This window comes from Alnus glutinosa, chromosome 6, assembly GCF_958979055.1.
Source record: "Alnus glutinosa chromosome 6, dhAlnGlut1.1, whole genome shotgun sequence".
In the NCBI taxonomy this organism is placed as follows: domain Eukaryota; kingdom Viridiplantae; phylum Streptophyta; class Magnoliopsida; order Fagales; family Betulaceae; genus Alnus; species Alnus glutinosa.
The window spans coordinates 23,200,534-23,220,242 of NC_084891.1; the positions used below are offsets into that span (position 1 = coordinate 23,200,534).

The 19,709-nt window shown below is 35.2% G+C and overlaps 1 protein-coding gene across 1 annotated transcript; it reads left to right on the top strand.

Annotated features, from left to right (window-relative positions):
• Window positions 1-2,063: 2,063 nt before the first annotated feature.
• On the top strand, window positions 2,064-13,098 carry LOC133871907 (sugar transport protein 5). Its single transcript, XM_062309368.1, has 4 exons — window positions 2,064-2,342; window positions 9,416-9,735; window positions 11,077-11,706; window positions 12,497-13,098. The coding sequence occupies exons 1-4, from the start codon at window positions 2,210-2,212 to the stop codon at window positions 12,923-12,925; spliced, it is 1,512 nt and encodes a 503-aa protein (XP_062165352.1). The 5' UTR covers window positions 2,064-2,209; the 3' UTR covers window positions 12,926-13,098.
• The last annotated feature ends 6,611 nt before the right edge of the window (window positions 13,099-19,709 follow it).

The following is a 19,709-nucleotide window of genomic DNA, read 5'->3' on the forward strand; positions in this document are numbered from 1 at the left end:
GCCCAAGTATGAGCCCCTTACAGAGGATTTCTTTTTTTTTTTTCTTTTTTTTTTTTTTTTTTAATTTTTTAATTTTTTAATTAGATTTACTCCCCGTTTATAAGCGGCATGAAGTTAGTTTTGATTCGGTATACCAACAAGTAGCTTCATATCAAAATCACTAGTCATAGTCAGATGAACAACTCCAAACAGCTTTCTTTCCCTCTACTGGCTGACGCCTACCTATAGTCTCCAAAATTGACTCCTGTCGTTGTCTTTTCTCCTTCTTTCTGTTGAGTAGATCTGACTTTGTTTAGCATAAAAGGAATAAATACGTTTTTGTCCCCCCCGTTGTTTAATGATTTTTTTTTTTTTTTTTTTTTTTTATCGTTCATTTTATATCGTAGATAATATTTTAGTTATGGCAAAAGACGAAAAATGTACTTACATCAAAAAATTGAAAAATTAAAAGTTTTTTTAAAAAAAACTGAAAATAAAAAGCTTTAAAAATTAAAAAAAAAACAAAAAATAATAAAACTTTAAAAAAAATATAAGCATTAAAAAATGAAAAAAAGAAAAAAAGAATGGCTCGAGACACCCCATAGCCGGTTTGGGGGTGGTCGAACCACCCACGAAGAGAAAATGATAGTGGCTGAAACCATCCCAAGGATTGAACTCTTAACTTTTTTTTTGGCCTTGTAGGGTTGGCTGAACCATCCCCATGGAGGTGGTTCCACCATCCCAGGGGCAGACCTCCTCCCTAGCCCCCTAAGCACCAAAATTTTTCTCTAATTTTTTTATTTTTTATTTTTCAATTTGGCCCCCTAATCTTCACAAGGTTAGGTCCGCCACTGCACTACTCCTAGGCCAAATAGGGTGGCCGAGCCACCCTGACCCCCATGTAGGTCCATCCCTCCACCACTCCCATTTTCTCTTTTGTGGTGGCCGAACCCCACCCCAAACCGGCCATAAGCCACCCCCTTCTATTTTTATTTTTATTTTTATTTATTTCAAGTTTTATCATTTTCATTTTTTTAAGGGGTTTATTTTTATTTATTTATTTTAAATGTATAGAACACATGCCATGGACTTCCATAATTTTTAGATGGAAGTAATATCTCCATATTTAGTCAATAACAAAGTATCATCTACGATACGAAATGAACTATAAAAAACAAACGGTGTTAAATCACGTGGAGTCAAACTTACTTAACCCAACATGAAGATAGAAAGAGGGAAAATAAAATTAACTTGAAGGCAAATTTCAATTAAGGCCTCCACTACTACAAAACCTGCTTATTACGGGACACTTCCATTCTCACATGCAAACAAATATTATAATCTATTTGAGTAAATATTTTATAATTTTAATTAATACTCCCTAACATGCATTTGGTAGATGAGAGTGCCCGCCCGAAACTTAGGAGGAGGGGAAGGTACACGTTCTCTTCCTGATCAACTACCAGTCTCCCAGCTGACTCCTTTTTAGTAATTGACTAATTGTCCTCTATTTATTTATGACGCAAAAATATGTAATATCTACTGAGTCATCAATAAGTGGAATAAATACCCAAGGCTTTTAACACTCAATTAAATAAATTTATTCTTGTATAATCTCCTATTCTCAGCTTTTTGAGCTTTTTCAGTAATAATAGCTAAAGTAATTATTCAAAAAGTACAATTTTTTATTTTAATTACTCATTTTTTTATACACACTTTAACATATTTTCTATTCTATTTTTTTTTTAATATTATTTTGTGTTGGAAAAAGTATGAAAGAAAGAGAGAAAGAGAGAGTAAAAGAATAAAATGAATAAAGAAAAAAAAAATTGAACTGTGAAGAAAAATCACTGAAGATGAAAAATCACTCATAATAATCAAATTTAACTATTTTAAAGTATTTGATTAGCCTGCTAGAAATGTTAAGTAGCCATAATATTTAAGTATTAACATTTGTGGAAGGGGAATTTTTTTTTTTTTGAATTTTTTTTTTTTTTTTAAAAAGTAAACTCTAAAGAAAGACAATTGGGCAGGGAAAAGGAAACAAGCTGTTTGTATGATTAACTAGTTAGTAGTTGCAAGACGGAAGGGCTATAGTTTATTGAATATAAAAAAAAGGGATATAGTTTATTGGCTATAAATTGGTTCTTCCACTGAGGAACATGGACTCAAGGCTAGCTCCAGCGTTGTGTTTTGACTCTGGTTTCTGTTTGAGCTCAAAAAGGAGAAAATGGCCGTGGGAGGTTTCGCCGTTGACGGACCCGGGAGCAGCTTCAAAGGCAAGATAACAGTGTCTGTGGTAATCACGTGCATCGTTGCTGCCTCCAGTGGCCTGATATTTGGATATGACATCGGAATTTCAGGTACCATATTTTCTGACGGGACTTTTCAGATGGTGGTGGTTTTTTCTTTTTCTTTTTTCTCTTTTTAATTTTTGATACGCGTAGCCTTTTCCTAAAAGAAGGTTGTGGCTTAATTATTTATAGTGAGTACTGTTTAGCTCCGGTGATGTCTTAAAATTACCAATATACAAGACGAAGAAGAAAAAGCTGTTAAAAAATATCATGTCTAATATAATATTCTGTTTTAGAATTAGAGCCTAACTGTTTCTATTTTAATATTATATTAAATTATCATTTATTCAACAAAATTTTAACATATATAAAGAGATAAATTCATTATTTTACCGTACCACAAATAAAAGTACTTGAATATATATCGGTTTCGTACGTAATGATTGAGGTTGTGTAAGAGTAGAGGAGTAGAAGTATACCCATATATATATATATATATATATATATATATAGAGAGAGAGAGAGAGAGAGAGAAATGTCTCATGCACCACAGTTGTAGATAAGAGACATGAGATGGGTCTCACGTGAGACCCATGTGATAGGACCTACTATGTGGGACTTACTCATGTCTCTTGATTCTTGCACAACAGTTGCACAACTGTTATGTAAGAATCATGTTCCATCTGGTTTAATTGGGTTTGTATTTTTTGTCGTTGTCATTGCCAACATAATAGAAATATAGAATAGATTGAAGCATAAGCAAAAGTTTGAGAAAACCTAACACGACGTCAAACCAACGCTCTTAAAATCCCACCAAACCGGTGCTCCCACTGGGAACCAATTTTTTAGGTAAGCTGTCCTCAGTCGGCTGAGTAAGCACGGCAAACGCCATACATAAATATAAATAATTTGATTTGAGAAATGAAAATTGACAGGTATATAGATGAGGTTCATTACCTAGGATCTCTAGATTAATACATTTAGCCCCCCTAAATTTACACATCTCCGTTATTTACACTAATTTTTTTTTGTTTTTTTTAAAAGTTGTCACTACGTATACTCTAACTACCGCTTTATTGTAGTTAACACTCTTTATTAGCGATTTTGTCAAATTGAACGAAAAATGTCACTTGAGATATTGTATGTGTGTTTTTTTTTTTAATATAAATGACCCAAAATGCCCTTGAAGTTTTTTCTTTTTCATTTTTTTGTTTGTTTGCTTGTTTATTTAAAGTCTGTTGATACAGTTGACTGCCTCTAAGTAATCCAGCTAGGAATACATGCAAAACAAATATAGACATAAGTAACTCGTCGAATACATCAACGGTGGACACTCTAAAACCTAAGTCAATAGTATAATTTTTGAAAGGATAGGAAGAAGGGAAGTAATATGCATACCTTAGACTTAGGGTTTGTCACATTTTTTATAGGACTACCATAGGTAAGGCAACTAGGCTTGATATGGCCAACATCGAATATCAAGGGTTCAGTATAAAAGGTAGTAGATTCTCATGAATGCATTTTTTTTTTTCTAGATATGCTCCATTGGGGCCCTTCCATATAGAGTCAAGCATTTCTTCTATAGTGCTAGGTCCAAATAGGCAAAGCCATTAATGGGAGGATACTTTTTCTTAAATAGCCTTCTTCCTATATGCATGCTTGCCTAGGGGTGGGTATAACCCGCCCGTACCCGACAAACCACCCAACCCTACATCGAAATGGACAGATCGCATATTTACAAAGTCAGACACGAGCCTTAATATGAAAGACTCGTGTGTTACGAGGTGGTTTGTAGAATTGATATTTTTCCAACCCGCCCTGCCCCGAGTATAGGTATAAGTATATATATGAAATTTGCCCCAACCCTAATCTGATTTAGAAAATCAGAACTCTTCACTCTCGTCCTTCTCTAACTCAAACGGTGCATCTACTTTGTTTAAGAGAAGCAAAAATAGTCATCATGTGAAGCATATATAGCCTGCATAGGCCATAAAGAGCTAGCTTTTTTAATTTTGAGACTTGTGTTGTTGTGCATAACTTCAATGACAAAAAAAGGACTCAAACGACGATGAGAGTTTATTACCTTGTGTCCCTGTTATATGACCTCAACCAGCAGAGGCATTGACCCCTTACTTCATTCTTAAACGATTATACGATGGGTTTTCAGAATATTCACTCTTCAAGATTTCAACCGGGCATCACAAACCTGTCTCAGATTGTGTTTGGGTAATATCTGAACCCACTCTAACCCGCCCCGTGAAACCCGATACCCGGCGGTAAGCATAGTTATGGTGTGGGTAACGAGGTTGAATTTCTCAACCTTAAAACCTCATAAGGAGATCGTGTGCTAAGGAACCATCAGTTCATGAAACTCGTGGGAGATCATCAGTCAATTCAAGGCTCGTCGGTCAATCGACTCCCAGAGGAGTTGTTCGTTGGTTAGAGTTGAGTGAAACATATGAAGGGGTCTCATGTTAATGATGGGACACTCGATGCTTTTGAGGGCAGATGGACCTCTATAAGCCCGCGAGCAAATGGGCCTTAGCCTTAGTGGGCCTTCAGTGAACTTGCAGTATTTCATATTACCAAAGCCGTTTAGCTGTTCAAAATTTTCCTTATGTCTCTTCAAAATTCCATCAAATCCAAAAATAACAATTGTGATTATCTTTTCCCTTTCATCTCATTTTCTAATTGTTCAAAAATGGTTGATTTAGATTTGAAAGCATAGATTGTCTCGCTCGACATGCCCAACAAATTCTCAAAACTCTCCAAAAAAACTCCAAAAGTTTCGTTATTTTTTATTTATTTTTTTTTTTTTTGAAAGAATGAGTAGAACTATATATTGACAAAAGAATCAAACTGTACAAAAGTTCACCAAAAAACTCACAATACAACTAGAGAAAACATCTCTAGGCATCCAACCAAACACAAAAACTAAGAGAAAACCACCACCCCAAAACTAACAGAAAGAACTAAGTCAGAATGTTGGTATCAACATTCCATTTATGACAAAGATTGATATTCTCAATATTCTTCTGAAATTTTCCTTTCCTAGAAATTCTGCACCGAATCTCCTAAAAAATTTGCTTCAATATCTGCTTTTCAATACGGGTTGTCTACCAAACTTTATCTCATTTCTAGCTCGCCAAATATTATACACAATAGAACTAAAACTCAACCTACATAAGTATCCCTTCAAGCTCTTATCCTTCCAGCTACAGCAGCCTTCATCAATCAGTTCATCCCAATTATTAGTTGGCATCAAAATGCCACAACGTTGCATACATTCTTTCCATATCCTGGAACTGACACCACAAAGAAAGAAAAGGTGGTCTCGGCTCTCAGTTCCACTCCTGCAAAACACACAACTAGTATCACCCATAAAGCTCCAAGCAAGCATACTGTCTCCAATAGATAGTCTGTTGTTGACAGCTAACCAAAGGATGAAAGCTTGTTTTGGGATTCCAAGATTATGCCAAACCAGCGGCCACCAACCTACAATTGGTTTTTTCTTCTTGAGATGATTCCAGGTCTCTGCACATACAAATGTACCAGACCGAGCAAGTGTCTATACATGCTTGTCAATAGCTCCTATAGATACATTCGGCAGCCTACTTTGAATAGCAACAAGCTCCTCAGAACGGGCAGGCCTCCAACACCACTCTTCTTGCTTTAGGACCGAATCCAGTTTAGCCTCCAGTCTGCTATTGGAATTGTAAATAATTCTATAGCCAAATCTGTCTGCTAAAGCACTAAAAGGATGTCAGTTATCCACCCACAAATGAATCTTGCTGCCATTGCCCACTTCAAACCTGAGAAATTCTGGTGCTAGGCCCCTAATTTTCAACAATTTCCTCCAACACCATGAACTATTATTAGGGATGCTTACACTCCAAAAGCTCTTCCCTTTCAGCAAGTATTTTTGAACCCAAGCCACCCATATAGAACCAGATTGAGCAAAAATATTCCGCATATGCCTCATCATGGAAGAGATATTCCAAATCTCCACATCTTTCAACTCCAACCCTCCTTCCTTTTTAGGAAAATAAATATCAGTCGAAGATACTTTAGCCTTAGCCTTAGTACCATCATTTCCATTCCATGAAAATCGACTGAATTTCTGGTTAACATCTTTAAGAATTTTCTTAGGAAGAATAAAAATGCTAGACCAATAGACTTGAATGCTATAAAGAATAGAAGAAAGGAGCTACAACCTTCCTGCAAAGGATAACTTTCTAGAAGTCCATGAGTCTATTCGGCCAGCAATTTTATCAAGGAGAACTTTGCAATCTACAGCCGACAACTTAAAAGATATAAGAGGGACTTCAAGGTATCGGACAGGGAGATGTTCTTCCCCCATTTGCAGTTTAGTAAAGAGGGTGGACTTCAGCCTTTCCGAAACTCCAGAGCAAAAAAGAGAACTTTTTGAAGGATTTGCTCTTAAACCTGAAAGCAACTCAAATTCCCTCAAAGCTGCTTTAATGATGGTAATGGAAATCGAACTTGCATCTGAAAACAGCAACGAGTCATCCGCAAAACAGAGGTGAGTTAAGTTCATCCAGGAGCACCTGTGATGAAACTTAAAACCAGATCCTTCTCTAGTATACTCCTTCATCAACTTAGAGAAAACCTCCATAACAAGAACAAACAGATAAGGGGATAAATGACCACCTTGCCTTAAGCCTTTTTCCCCTTTAAAGTACCCCTCCAAAGTCCCATTATTGTTTTCTTTTTGGGCCTCCAAGCTTTTCACAGCTTCAGCCACGGCTTGCTTGGCTTATGAGAAATATCTTCGACTCCCTGAGCTTCGAAGAGTTCCAGTGTTGAAAAAATGAGTCTATTTTGAAACTGACCTTGCAAGCTTTGAAAATTTCGTTTCGGTTTGTCTCAATGGTGTTGTCAGACACAAGGTCGCACGTGAGCCAGCGTGAGTGGAAGCGGAGGCTTGAGTGACTGAGTCACTCGCGACAAGTCTGATAGAGCTTATTGCTAACCTTTGCGAGGATGGTGTGACACGTGGAAAGAATCCGATTATCTTTCTGAGGTCATCCAAAGGTGTCTTGGCTTGCAACGAGAGCTACGCCAAGATGTGGAAGCTTCCAAGTGAGATTGTCGGTCGTTTGCCACGTGGCCCAAATTCGAGGATCTAGCATAGAAGATCCTTTGCTCCATCAAGTGCAAGATGCTGAGGTGTCCATACCCTCTCGACTTGGGTGAGCCGAGCCTCGAATACGACTTGGTGACCTTTTTATTTAACAACTTTATTTTTTTTTTGCTTTACGTGCTTCATTTTGTAACATAAATGGTATTTCATTTATGGTTAAAATAGATAGTACTTTCGTCTAAAAATTAATGAAAGTTCACATCAACACCCTTAAAAAACTAATACATGTCCTAAGCCTCATTAAAAATAAAATAAAAATCTCCAAAAAGGAGGAACATAGGTTCAAGTGGACACATTTTTCATTTAATTTGACAAAAAATGATAATTGAATGTGTTAATTGTGACAGAATAATAGTTAGTGGGGGTCAAGTATCACTTTTAAAGTTGATGGCCTAATAAGTGTTAGAGCAGTGTAAATTTGAGGGGTCAAGTGACTTTTTTTCCCCCTTTAATAGACTTCTATGTTAATATGTAATCGACCATTTTTTGAGTAAGAAAGACAAATTTATACTTACAAATGTTCATAAATAAGTGTAAATTAAATGTTTTTGCAGCAAGTCCTGTACTTTTCTATGCATTCTCAAAAGATTATTTAATTCGTTGGTAAATACTTACCGTAAGATTGAGGATCAAAACCAATTAATGCTCCGTTTGTTTCGACGTAAAATGGTTTCCGTCGTAAAATATTTTCGACGAAATCAATTTCAAAAGAAATTATTTTCTCGAAAATATTTTTCGGCGTTTGGTTCGCACGAAAAAATTACGAAAAGGGAAAATGCAACTGTCGCCAGAATCCGGCGACGACCGGTCGCCGTCGCCGGAATCCGGCGAACATGTTTGGCCGGATCCGGCCAAAATTGCCGGATTCCGGCAGGACACCTCCTGGCCCGGTCAGATCCGGTCATTTTGGCCGGATCTCGGCAGGATCAGTGGCCGGATCCGGTCAGATCCCGCCGGATTCCGGCTATTTGGGCCAGATCCGGCCGGATCAGTAGCCGGATCCGGTCAGATCCCGCCGGATCCCGGCCATTTTGACCGGATCCGGCGGGGTCAGTGGCCGGATCCGGTCAGATCCGGCCGGATCCCGGCAATTTCGGCCGGATCCGGTCAAATCCGGCCAGATCCCGGCAATTTCAGCCGGATCCGGTCAGATCAGGCCGGTTCCGGCAGGTTTCTGTCCATGGATTCCGGCGGCCGGCGGTGTTCCGGCGGCTGGCGGTATTCCGGCGGCCTGATTCCGGCGGCCTGATTCCGGCAGTCGGCAGGATTCCGGTGGTCGGATTCCGACGCCGGCATTATTCCAGTGACTTGATGATGCCGGATACCGGTGCTGCCTATTTTCGAACGACCGACTATTGTAGGATTTGGACAATCAGATATCAAACGTGCGTGTAAGGACGAAGAATATAATTTTGGAAAACGATTTACGGTTTTAAAAACCGTAAATCGTTTTCCAAAAATTAAAGAAGGTTTTACGGTCAAACCGAAAATGATTTTCGTTGATCGTTATTTTCGCCCCTACCAAACACCGTAAAATACCGAAATCATTTTCCGGAAATCATTTTACGCCGAAACAAACGGAGCATAAAGTAGCAATCCAACCTCTCACCCAATTGCAACATTTCACTGCAAAGTTTGCTATCAAGGACACGAAGTATTCCCAGTTTAAGTTGCTCTTATGGTCATTTAAATTAGAGATATATTATTTGTACACACTTTGCACACATATTTAAACTAAATTTCAGAAAATAAATTGTTTAGAATTGCTTATTTTAAAAAAAATGTGATTTAAAAAGGTAAAAAAAATATGTACTTTCAAATTGTAGACAAGATAAAGCGTTTTTAATAACGCTCAATTTTAAAAGTCAAACTGTAGTTTTGCATGAAAGACTTTTAAATCACACTCCAAAATTTTTGTGTTTCAAGTTTCAACTAATCAAAACTAAATATTTTCGTGGAAACTGTCGTTAACTTTCAGGAGGCGTAACAACAATGGTACCATTTCTTCACAAATTCTTCCCGTCAGTACTGAGAAAGGCAGCAGAGGCCAAAACAAACATGTATTGCGTGTTTGATAGCCAGCTTTTAACATCATTCACATCATCACTATACATAGCAGGGTTAGCAGCGTCACTCGTAGCTAGCCGAGTCACAGCAGCAATTGGCCGCAAAAATACCATCGTCATAGGTGGCTGCACCTTTCTTGCAGGCGCTGCCATCAACGGTGGGGCGGCCAATATTGCCATGCTCATCCTCGGACGTATCTTGCTCGGCTTCGGCGTTGGTTTCACTAACCAGGTAAGTCATTAATTATTAAGTTCTTTTACAAATTGTCTACGTACTATATATATATTAACTCACTTTGGAAAAATATGCAGGGATCTTTATTAGATTTATTTAAAATAAGTAAATAACTTATTAATTATTTTGAGTATTTCAAATAATTATGAAATCTATTTTATATTTAAAATTTTTATTTGCATTTAATTGAAAGATTTACATCTTTCAAGTCAATTCAAAATTTTAGAAGGAAAAGCAAAATTTTGAAGTGTAAAGTAGGAGAAACGTTTTTGTCTCACATTGGCTAAGCATAAAAATGTCAACTAGTTTATAAGGAACTAATGAAATATTGTAGCTCCTCACTTAACAATAAATTAAGCGACGGAGAAGCTAGAGAGCTAGCTGCCTAGCATAACAAAGCTATTCGCGTCACGTGCAATGGGCGCTATGAGGTGTACTCTTTGCAAAATAAAAATTCGACTAAGATTAGTCCAGGTTGACCGAGCTAATGGTTACATTTCGTGTCCATTGGATTAAATGATTTTGGACCATTAGATGTGTCCAAAATCACTATAAAGATGATCCTTTGGTGATCATATGCAATTCTTTTTATTCTCTTACATATTTTTTTGGGAGAAACTTTATTTAATCCCATGAACTTTTATCACTTTTGTAATGTTTCTTTAAAGTTAAAAAAATCTTAATTTAATGTATTAAACTTTTTTTAAAAAAATCAATCTTGCCATCTGTTAGGATTTTCTGATAATTTATAAGGAGGCTGTTGAAAATCCTAAAATACCATTATTTAAAAATAAAATTTTAATTGTAAAGTTTACAAGGGCACAAGGGTAATTTTATTATTTAACTGTTTGATTTAACCCCAAATCCTAAATGTAGGGTAAAATTGTAAAAAATTAAAAGTTCGATACACTAATTAATTGAGAGTTTTTTTTTTTTTTTTTTTTTAAAAAAAAAGAACTTTGAAGGAACATTACAAAAGTAATGTAAGTTCATAGAGTTAAAGTGAATTTTTCTCTATTTCTATATTTTTCTATCTGAAATCCCTTAGCAAATAGAAAAAGAACAAAATTCGTTGTAAAGATATGAGACCTTTCCATATTTTCCCTGTTATTTCTAAAATATTTTCCAACATCTTGTATCCTCACTATATCCCTCGTCAGATTGGCTACTATTGTTGTACAATTTTAGGACCATATTATATATGAGGCATTTTACAAATCATTATATATATATATATATATATATATATATATATATATATATATATATATATATATATATATATATATATATTAATGTTAAATCAGTATTGACATATATACTAATGTTATCATGAAGGCAACTCCCGTGTACCTCTCGGAGGTGGCACCGCCCAAATGGCGAGGTGCATTCAATACAGGCTTTCAATTCTTCATAGCAATCGGGGTGGTTGCAGCCAATTGCATAAACTACGGCACCGCTAAGCACACCTGGGGCTGGCGCCTCTCCCTCGGCCTTGCCATTGTACCCGCCATTATAATGACGACGGGTGCACTTCTTATATCGGACACGCCTAGTAGCCTAGTGGAGCGCGGCAAGCTGGAGCAAGCTAAGAAATCCCTTCTCAAAATCAGAGGTTCAGACGCCGACGTGGAAGACGAGTTGGCCGAGCTGAAGAGGTCGAGTGAAGTTGCTAAAGCCGCTCATAGGGAGCCGTTCGTGACCATATTCGAGAGGCAATACCGGCCTCACCTTGTGATGGCAATTGCCATACCATTTTTTCAGCAGCTCACAGGAATTAATGTAATTGCGTTCTACGCGCCGGTTCTTTTCCAATCGGTGGGCTTTGGTAATGACTCTGCCTTAATAGCTGCCATTATACTAGGATTGGTCAACTTGGGTTCTATCCTCGTCTCCACATTCGTCGTTGATCGCTATGGTCGAAAATTTCTGTTCATGGAGGGTGGGATTCAAATGTTCATTTGCCAGGTATGTATCAAATCTCGATATTTCAGTTATGTCACATGCATATATATATTTGGGTGAGAAAATTCAACCTTGAAAAAAGTATACATACTCACAGCTGGGTCACCAGACCCGCGACAGGGTCCTTTGACAGTCTGACCCACGTTGGGTCATGCCGTAACTTGTGTTGGGTTGTAGCGTGACCCATTGACGTAGGTCACCAAACCCACAGCGGCGTTTGGTGGTGACCCCAGTTGGTCACCAGGTGACTTAGGGGTCAACTTCTTCTCTTTTTTATTTTTTTTGAATACTTTTTAAAGTTTTTTTTATTAAAAAAAAATTAATTTGAAATTAATGATAAATTTAAAATTTTATAAAAATTTCAAGAGTATAAAGGTCATTTCACCTATTTTACTGTTTGATTTAACGTCAAATCCTAACGAATGAGAAACATTGAAACAAATTGAAAGATTAAGGGGTGAAATTGAAAGTTTTTTAACTTTGAGCGTAGTTTCAAATTGATTAAAAGTTTAGGAGGAATTTTTTGAATAATAATAAATGAAGTAAAAATACAAAATTTCACCTAGTAAATGTTGGAATTACAAAATTTTTGTGAAATACAAAATTGTAGCTTTCTGAATAAGCTTTCCATTGCCACCAAATTTGTTTCCATCTGATGTCGGAATCACGAGATAAATTTTTTTTTTTTTTTTTTGGAAGTAAAACGGTCTCATAAAAAGGGGTAAAACCGCCCTCAATCACTCACGCAAGCCCATGTACTCATTATTTGATCTCGTGTTGTAAATTGGTGAAGGTGGCGGTGGCTTGCGTGCTAGCAGCCACAACGGGTGTCTCTGGCACCAAGCACATCTCAAAGGGCTACGCTGTGTTAGTACTCGTGCTAATGTGCACCTATGCTGCCGGTTTCGGCTGGTCATGGGGCCCTCTAAGCTGGCTGATTCCAAGTGAAATATTTCCTATGAAAATCCGGCCCACAGGCCAAAGCATAAGTGTTGCCGTGAACTTCGCAACCACGTTTGTGCTATCTCAAACCTTTCTATCCATGCTATGCCACTTCAAATTCGGCACTTTCCTGTTCTATGCCGGCTGGATCGCGGTTATGACCATTTTTGTTGCACTTTTCTTGCCGGAGACAAAAGGAATCCCTTTGGACTCGATGGATGCGGTGTGGGAGCGGCATTGGTATTGGCGCCGGTTTGTCCGGGGGCAGCCGGAGCATTGATTTGGCGTTAGAGGAATGCTTATCCGTACATGTACACCATTGTTGGCAACAATACAATGTTGGGTTTTTTTTTACAAATATTATATCTTTAGGCTTTCTCGTACGTGTTTTTTTTAGTTTCAATTTGAACAATTAATTAACTCCATTGCAATTTATAACATTGATATTTTTTTTCACAATTCTAGAGTGTTTTGAGCGTGCAAAAGACTAGGAGATATGGTACGTTTACAATTTTTGTACAATTTTAAGATTTTTTTTTTTTAAAAAAAAATTAAATTATTTGATATGTATGACCCACGTGTAGAAAAACAGATCCAATGATTATTTTTTAAAAAAAAGTTATTGATATTGTATAAGAATTGTACAACAATAATTTTTCAATGAAGATGGTAGACTCCCTTTCTCGCCTTATCTAATCAGGAGGTTTGATCAAAGGCCAATCATCTTCATATGGTGGATGATGTCTTTCTAACCGAAAAAAAAAATAATAGGTTTACAAAAATGTATAAAATTTGGTGATGATATTTATGTTATTCGAGGAAAGAATAAGTTAATCAAACATATGCACAAATTCGAACTTGTTTGAAAAATAGATAACCAAATTTGAACATATATTTTAATTTAACGATAAGCTCGGTACGGCTCATGTTTAAAACATCATTAAAATAACAAAACTTGAATTTCTAATATTTGGTTATGCTTAACTCTGTTACAAACCCATTTTTAACTAAAAAAATTATCCTTTTGAACCAACTAAATATGAGGGGGAAAAAAAAAAAAGATTTGATGCATATTATGGTAAGATGAAACGCCTCCATACTAACCCTCTTACTATTGTTGAAGACTTGTTGGGCTGGCTTAGACATTAATGGTTGGGCCATTGATCCGGCAGAAGGAGTGGAGGCTTATTTGGACCGGCCTTTCGATAGTCTGGTTTGGAGTTTTGTTCGGCTAACTTCTAATCAGCTCTACTTCATTCCAGGGCCTGCACCAATGGATCCTCACCGCAAACTTTATAGTGCTCCTATCCAAAGAGCGTTTTGTGGTGGAAGCTCTAAAATTTTATTTAATTAATATAAGGCAAAAATTACGTTAGACAACTTTTAAACTAAATATTTTACTTTTTAATTAGGTACTTTTAGACAAGTATTATTATTTTTAATCATTTATCTCTCTTCTCCATCTCTTGGTGGTTTAAGAAAACAATTATAAAATAAAAAATAGAATAAAAAATCTGTTGAAATTTGTATTAAAAAATAGTAAGTAAAGTAAAAAAATTATTCTTTTTGATTAGTTAAACTGCATAACATTATGCTTCGTATAGTCTTTTTATGCAAAGTAATAATGTTTTATTTATTTATTTATTTTCTAATTTTTTTATAAGGATATTTTTTTGTCATTTTTGGTACAAATGCTCATACGTTATAAATTTTTGGTAGTTTAAAAGGAGGGAATTTATTGATACAATTTTTAGGTCGAAAGAATGACGCGACGTTGCAAATTAAGTGTTAGCTTGAAAAAAATATATGTAAATTTTTTTAATAAATAATAAAACCGACCCCGGCGTTGTGAATAGTCCGACCTCGTGACCAGCAACTAGTTAGGCTAAAGATTAGCATGGCCAATTGCAACCGTTGTTAGACAAGTAGACAACCTAAACTTTATATGCATATTTTGAAGGCCATACCCTTAACTTAATTATGAGTCCCCACACAAAAAGAAAGAAATCCTGGTCAGATTAATCTGCTGCATTGAAGTGCATGTTATGAATCGATCTCCTCCTAATTAATAGAGTGGGTATCGGCTAGCCACTTAATTTGTTGGGGTTAATTGTATTCAAAGCCACAGTACTGTTTCTCTCTCCAAAATGTTTCATTTTCAACGACTGGAAAAACCAAAAAATGGGTTACGTGCCGCCCTCCAAACCTAACTTGGGCCGTTGCTGTCAATTTCCTTACAAATTATGACTCATCCAAATTAGTCATTAAATTTTGTTGACTAGCTATGATCAGTAAATGATAACGTACAACACGCAAATATATGTCCTCCCTTCCTTCTACTTTCAGAATTAGCCCTTGGCAAGAATTTTATTTCATTTTAGGAAATATTGTACTATATATTATCCTTAGCCTAAATTAAAAATACTCTATGTTGTATCGAAATTAATTTGAAGATTTTTGTGGTTGACCTAATTTACAAATCGTTCATTGGAGTCAAATTCCGTTAAAATTTTGATAAATTTTGTTAGGCGCCTCGTTAGCGCCAATAAGATGTGACACAATTAATAAAAAATATAAATATATAAAACTTAATTATTTTCATTTTTTCTAAAAAAAAATTAGAAAAAAGGAAATGGGTGGCTACCCGTTATTGGTGCTGACGCGTTTCTTTTTTTTTATTAAGAGTTACACGTGTCGCAATCTTATTAGCGCTGACGTGGCGCCTAATAAAATCTGTAAATTTTTTAACGAATATAACTGTAGGGAGCGGTTTGTAAATTAGGCTAACTACAAGGATCTCTGAATTAATTTTAATATCATTGTAGACCATAGCTCGAATGAAATATAGGATTGCCCCTCCTGCCAAATTATGCATGCATGCATTAAATAATTTAAATGAGACAATGTATTGTAGGCAAGTTGATAAATAATGTGACTGCAGCATATGCAGGTGTTTAATTCTTTTTTATTTTTCTTTCTTTTGTTTTTAATTTCACGTATAAAATGAACGGTAGACCACAAAACCTCTGAGACTCCAGTACAGAAAGATAGGACCCCCTAATAGGTATCCTCCTTATTTATTTATTTATATGTTTTGTTGCTGTTGTTGTAAGTAACGTAGGACCCCCTAATAGATCTTATATGTACACCAAAATAGGCCCCATCCAACACAACTACTTTCATCTAAAGAAATGAATGATTGATGAACATGAAAAAGAATGTTCAAAAGTCGTTGGTCCTACGTACCTGCCTGCATATATGCATACGGGAAGCTAAGGTGCACTTTTGTGGGCATGAATCCCGTGGTTATCTTAACTACGTACGTACCCTGTTTTGTAATTTAATTAGGTCTACTATCTGTATTTTTAGGTGTGAATTAATGCTATAATATTCCTGGTTACTTGTTTTGTAATATATATTGTTGACACAATGAAAAGTGCATGTAGAAACAAGAGTTAATATAGTAAGCACTTTAACTCAAAAGAAATCTAGAATTCACAAGAAAAGAATTGGTGTTGAGGAATTGATAACTGAATAATATAGAAAGAAGTCAAAAATATGTTTTATATTGACTACAATGTTAAAAATTAACCTTAGTTTATGCTCCTTCTGCATCCCGAGGTATAAGATCAAAAATTAACTCTTAGAACGAAGCAAGCTGAAGTTAAATGGTGGAAATTGGTATGGTTTTCTCTTGCTATTCCGAGGCATGCGTTTAATAATATTGTTATGGCTTGCAATCAAAAACATCTTACCTACTGCATGGGGAGAGGTTGTTGATTTAGGGCTATAAAGGTGACACTTTATGCTTCTTAATTCGATCTGTAGAAGGTGTACCGAATGAAGATATCAATTTAGGGTTGAAAATTCGAGTTTGTGTCAACCCGTTTGACCCGACAACCAGTTAAGCGTCAACCCGAACGCTGGCCATTTAATTAAACGGGCTGGTCAAACTTTTCAACCATAATACGACTTGCGAATAAACGGGTCACAAATAGATTGACCTGTTTGACATGTTTAGACAAAAAATTAATGACTTGTTTAACCCGTTTCGACTCAAGCACAACTCGTTTAACCCGTTCCAACATGTATTAATTAATTATTATATAATTAAAATATATATAATTTCATAAGTGGGTCAACCAGCTTGATTGACTCGTTTATTAAACAGGTCAAGTGGGTCCATCCGTGTACGTATGCTAAACCTTAACTTTCTAATGTCGTGTCAAGTTTGTAAATCGTGTAAAAAATTGTCAACACTAGATATCATTTATTTTATTTTTTTTCTGAAAACAAATGAATGTTATAAAGCACCGTAACGAGGTGAAACCAGGGGAGGATATTCTCAAAGCTAGGGAATTGATATATTAATTGGGAAATCAGAACTCGAGTAATGGAAGTTGGGAATGGGAAATTCAATAATTCATGAATTCAAACATTAATTATAAGGAACTGTACTGTACGTGTTGCAGATCGATCATGAGGGTTTCAACTTCGAATCCTTCGTAAATAAATATGGTTTAATTTCAATGTTTGTACTTCATAATTTGTTAATAGTTAAATATTAAATAAAATTATAGTATATAACAATATTTCTCATCATAAATATTAGATAGCACTCTAGTAGTGAAATGGAATAGATCGACTAGTACTTTTCCATCAATTTTAACGAATAATGCTGACGGAGCGGCCTTTTGGACACAATATAATAGTTTGACGTATCCAAATACTACTTTTTGATGTTTGATGGCGTAAATGAAAAGACGGTAGCAGTTCAAAGTAATTCTATATGTACATTAAGTGTCCATCAAAAAATGAGGTGACATTTAAAATCACCATTAGGAGTCCTAAACTAGCCTACCATTAAATGTGATTGATCAAATGATGAATTAAAAGCTACCTTATTTTTTTATGGATACTTAATGGACACTTAATGTACTATTAGAATTACTCAGCATGGGGGCAAAATGTGTTTTTTTTAAAAAGAAAAAAAATATATATATATGTAAAAGACAGAAAAATCTGAGGGTAGATTTGTAAGCTAGCCACCAAAATGGAAAGAAATATTGGGGAAAAAAAAATGAAAAAGAAAAGGGACCCAAGCCATTAAAGGCTTTGAGAAGGAGAGACAGAGGGTTCAACTTCAAGTGAGTTCACCTGCCTTCATTAACTCACCTTGAATTCACTTAAATGCAGAATTCAAGGATGAGCACTGAAACACCCTCGCTTTCTTCAACATCTTTCTTCGTCACTCTCGTCACCGGTTTCCTCCTGTTTAATGCTCCCAACCCACCTCTCCTTCCCTTCATTTATGCTTTTCTTTAAACCTAGCTTCTCTCTCTCTCTCTCTCTCTCTCTCTCTCTCTCCATCTAAAGCTAGAATAGTACTACTCATTCATATCCTCAAAGTTTCACTCACTCACTGGCTCACAGCATACATATATATGAGAATAAATGTTTGAATGTACTGATGTAAATGTGATTAAGAGAAATTGATCATAAGTCATATTTTTTGCTTAATTATTTAATGAATTATAGATTTCCGCATCAATTTGTAAATAATTTTATAATAAAAGTTGTAGTATTCTTAGAACTGTACCACCCTCTCTTTTTTTTAATGCCTCTCATGTATATATCTACTAGCAATGAAAATGGGTATGGTAGGATCCTCTTCATTTCAATTATTTCATGGTCTAGATTAGATTTTACAGCATTAGACAGTGTATATAGTATCACATCATTTAAAAACTTGGGCAATCCACTCAAATTACTACCTAATTGACAATGACTCCCTGTAAATTAACAAAAATTGTCAATGTTCTCAAATAACGAAAATACCCTTAGTAAAATAAAATAAAGGAAAAAGTGCACATAATCCCTTCAAATTACTATCTCATTGTCAATGTCCCCCCCCTTCCTCCCTCCCAAAACTACTAATTGTGTCAATCTCCTCCTCCTAAATTGCCAAAAAATCTAATGACAAAAATACCCTTCATAAAATATTAATATTTTTTTAAAAAAAAAACTAAAAAAAAAATTATTAAAAAAATCTAAATAACAAAAATTTATACAAATAAAAAAAATAAAAATGATTTTTTTTCGTTTATTTTTTTTTAAAAAAATTTATACAAATAAAAAAAACCAAAAAATAAATAAAAACGGGGTTCTTTTTTTCATTTGTTTTTTTAAAATTTTAATTTTTTTTTTTGTTAATTTTCACTAAAAAAAATTCGTTTTTTCTTTAATTTTTTTAATTTGTTTTTTAAAAGTTATTTTTTTTTTTTTAGTTTTTAGTTTTTTTTTTCTTCGAATTTATAAGGTCATTTTTGTCTTTTTCTTAGTCTTAGGAGAATATTGACATGTTTTGGTAGTTTGAGGGAGGACATTGACAATTTAGTGGTAGTCTAAGGAGGATATGTGTACTTTTCTCTAAAATAAAATATTAAAAATTTAAAAAAAAAAAAAAAGCGCTAAAACTACAACTAAAAAAAAAATTCAAAAAAAAAAACATAAAAGGGCCTATATGTAACGGTATATACGTATGAAACATATACACCGTTAGATACTATAAAATCTAATCTGGATCGTAAAAAGAATACTCTCTTTCTCACTCAAAATAAGAGGGGATCCTCTTTGGTTTTTTATGTTATCACTTAAGGTTCCGTTATCAATTCATTTAGAGTAATGTTTCTTACACAATTTTTGTACAACTTTTACACAACTCTAACAACTTTCTTTTAAAATCAGCCATTGAATATTTAGGACCCACATGTTGGAAAACAAATCCAATGGTTGATCATAACAAAAAGTAGTTAGAGTTGTGCAAAAGTTGTGTGAGAGTTGTGTAACAAACATTACTCATTCATTTATAGCTGGTGAAATTTGAATGAAACCTTTTTGGCCTTATCCTTGAGGCCTTTGCTAGATTTTTTTGCCGAATAGAGGAACTTACTCGAAAAATCTCATGATGGCATTTCTTTAATTTGCTGCTTGTTCTCCGTATTTTGAGTGATGATGGCACCCCCTTAATTAATTTATAACAAAGAAGCTCAAGAAGTAAAGGC

What these genes read in the sequence shown, in the direction of transcription:
- LOC133871907 (XM_062309368.1), top strand. Translation starts at nt 2,210, where the DNA reads ATGGCCGTGGGAGGTTTCGCCGTTGACGGACCCGGGAGCAGCTTCAAA. An exon ending in ATATGACATCGGAATTTCAG is followed by an intron (nt 2,343 to 9,415) that starts GTACCATATTTT and finishes GTTAACTTTCAG; the next exon opens with GAGGCGTAACAACAATGGTA. An exon ending in TTCAAATGTTCATTTGCCAG is followed by an intron (nt 11,707 to 12,496) that starts GTATGTATCAAA and finishes AAATTGGTGAAG; the next exon opens with GTGGCGGTGGCTTGCGTGCT.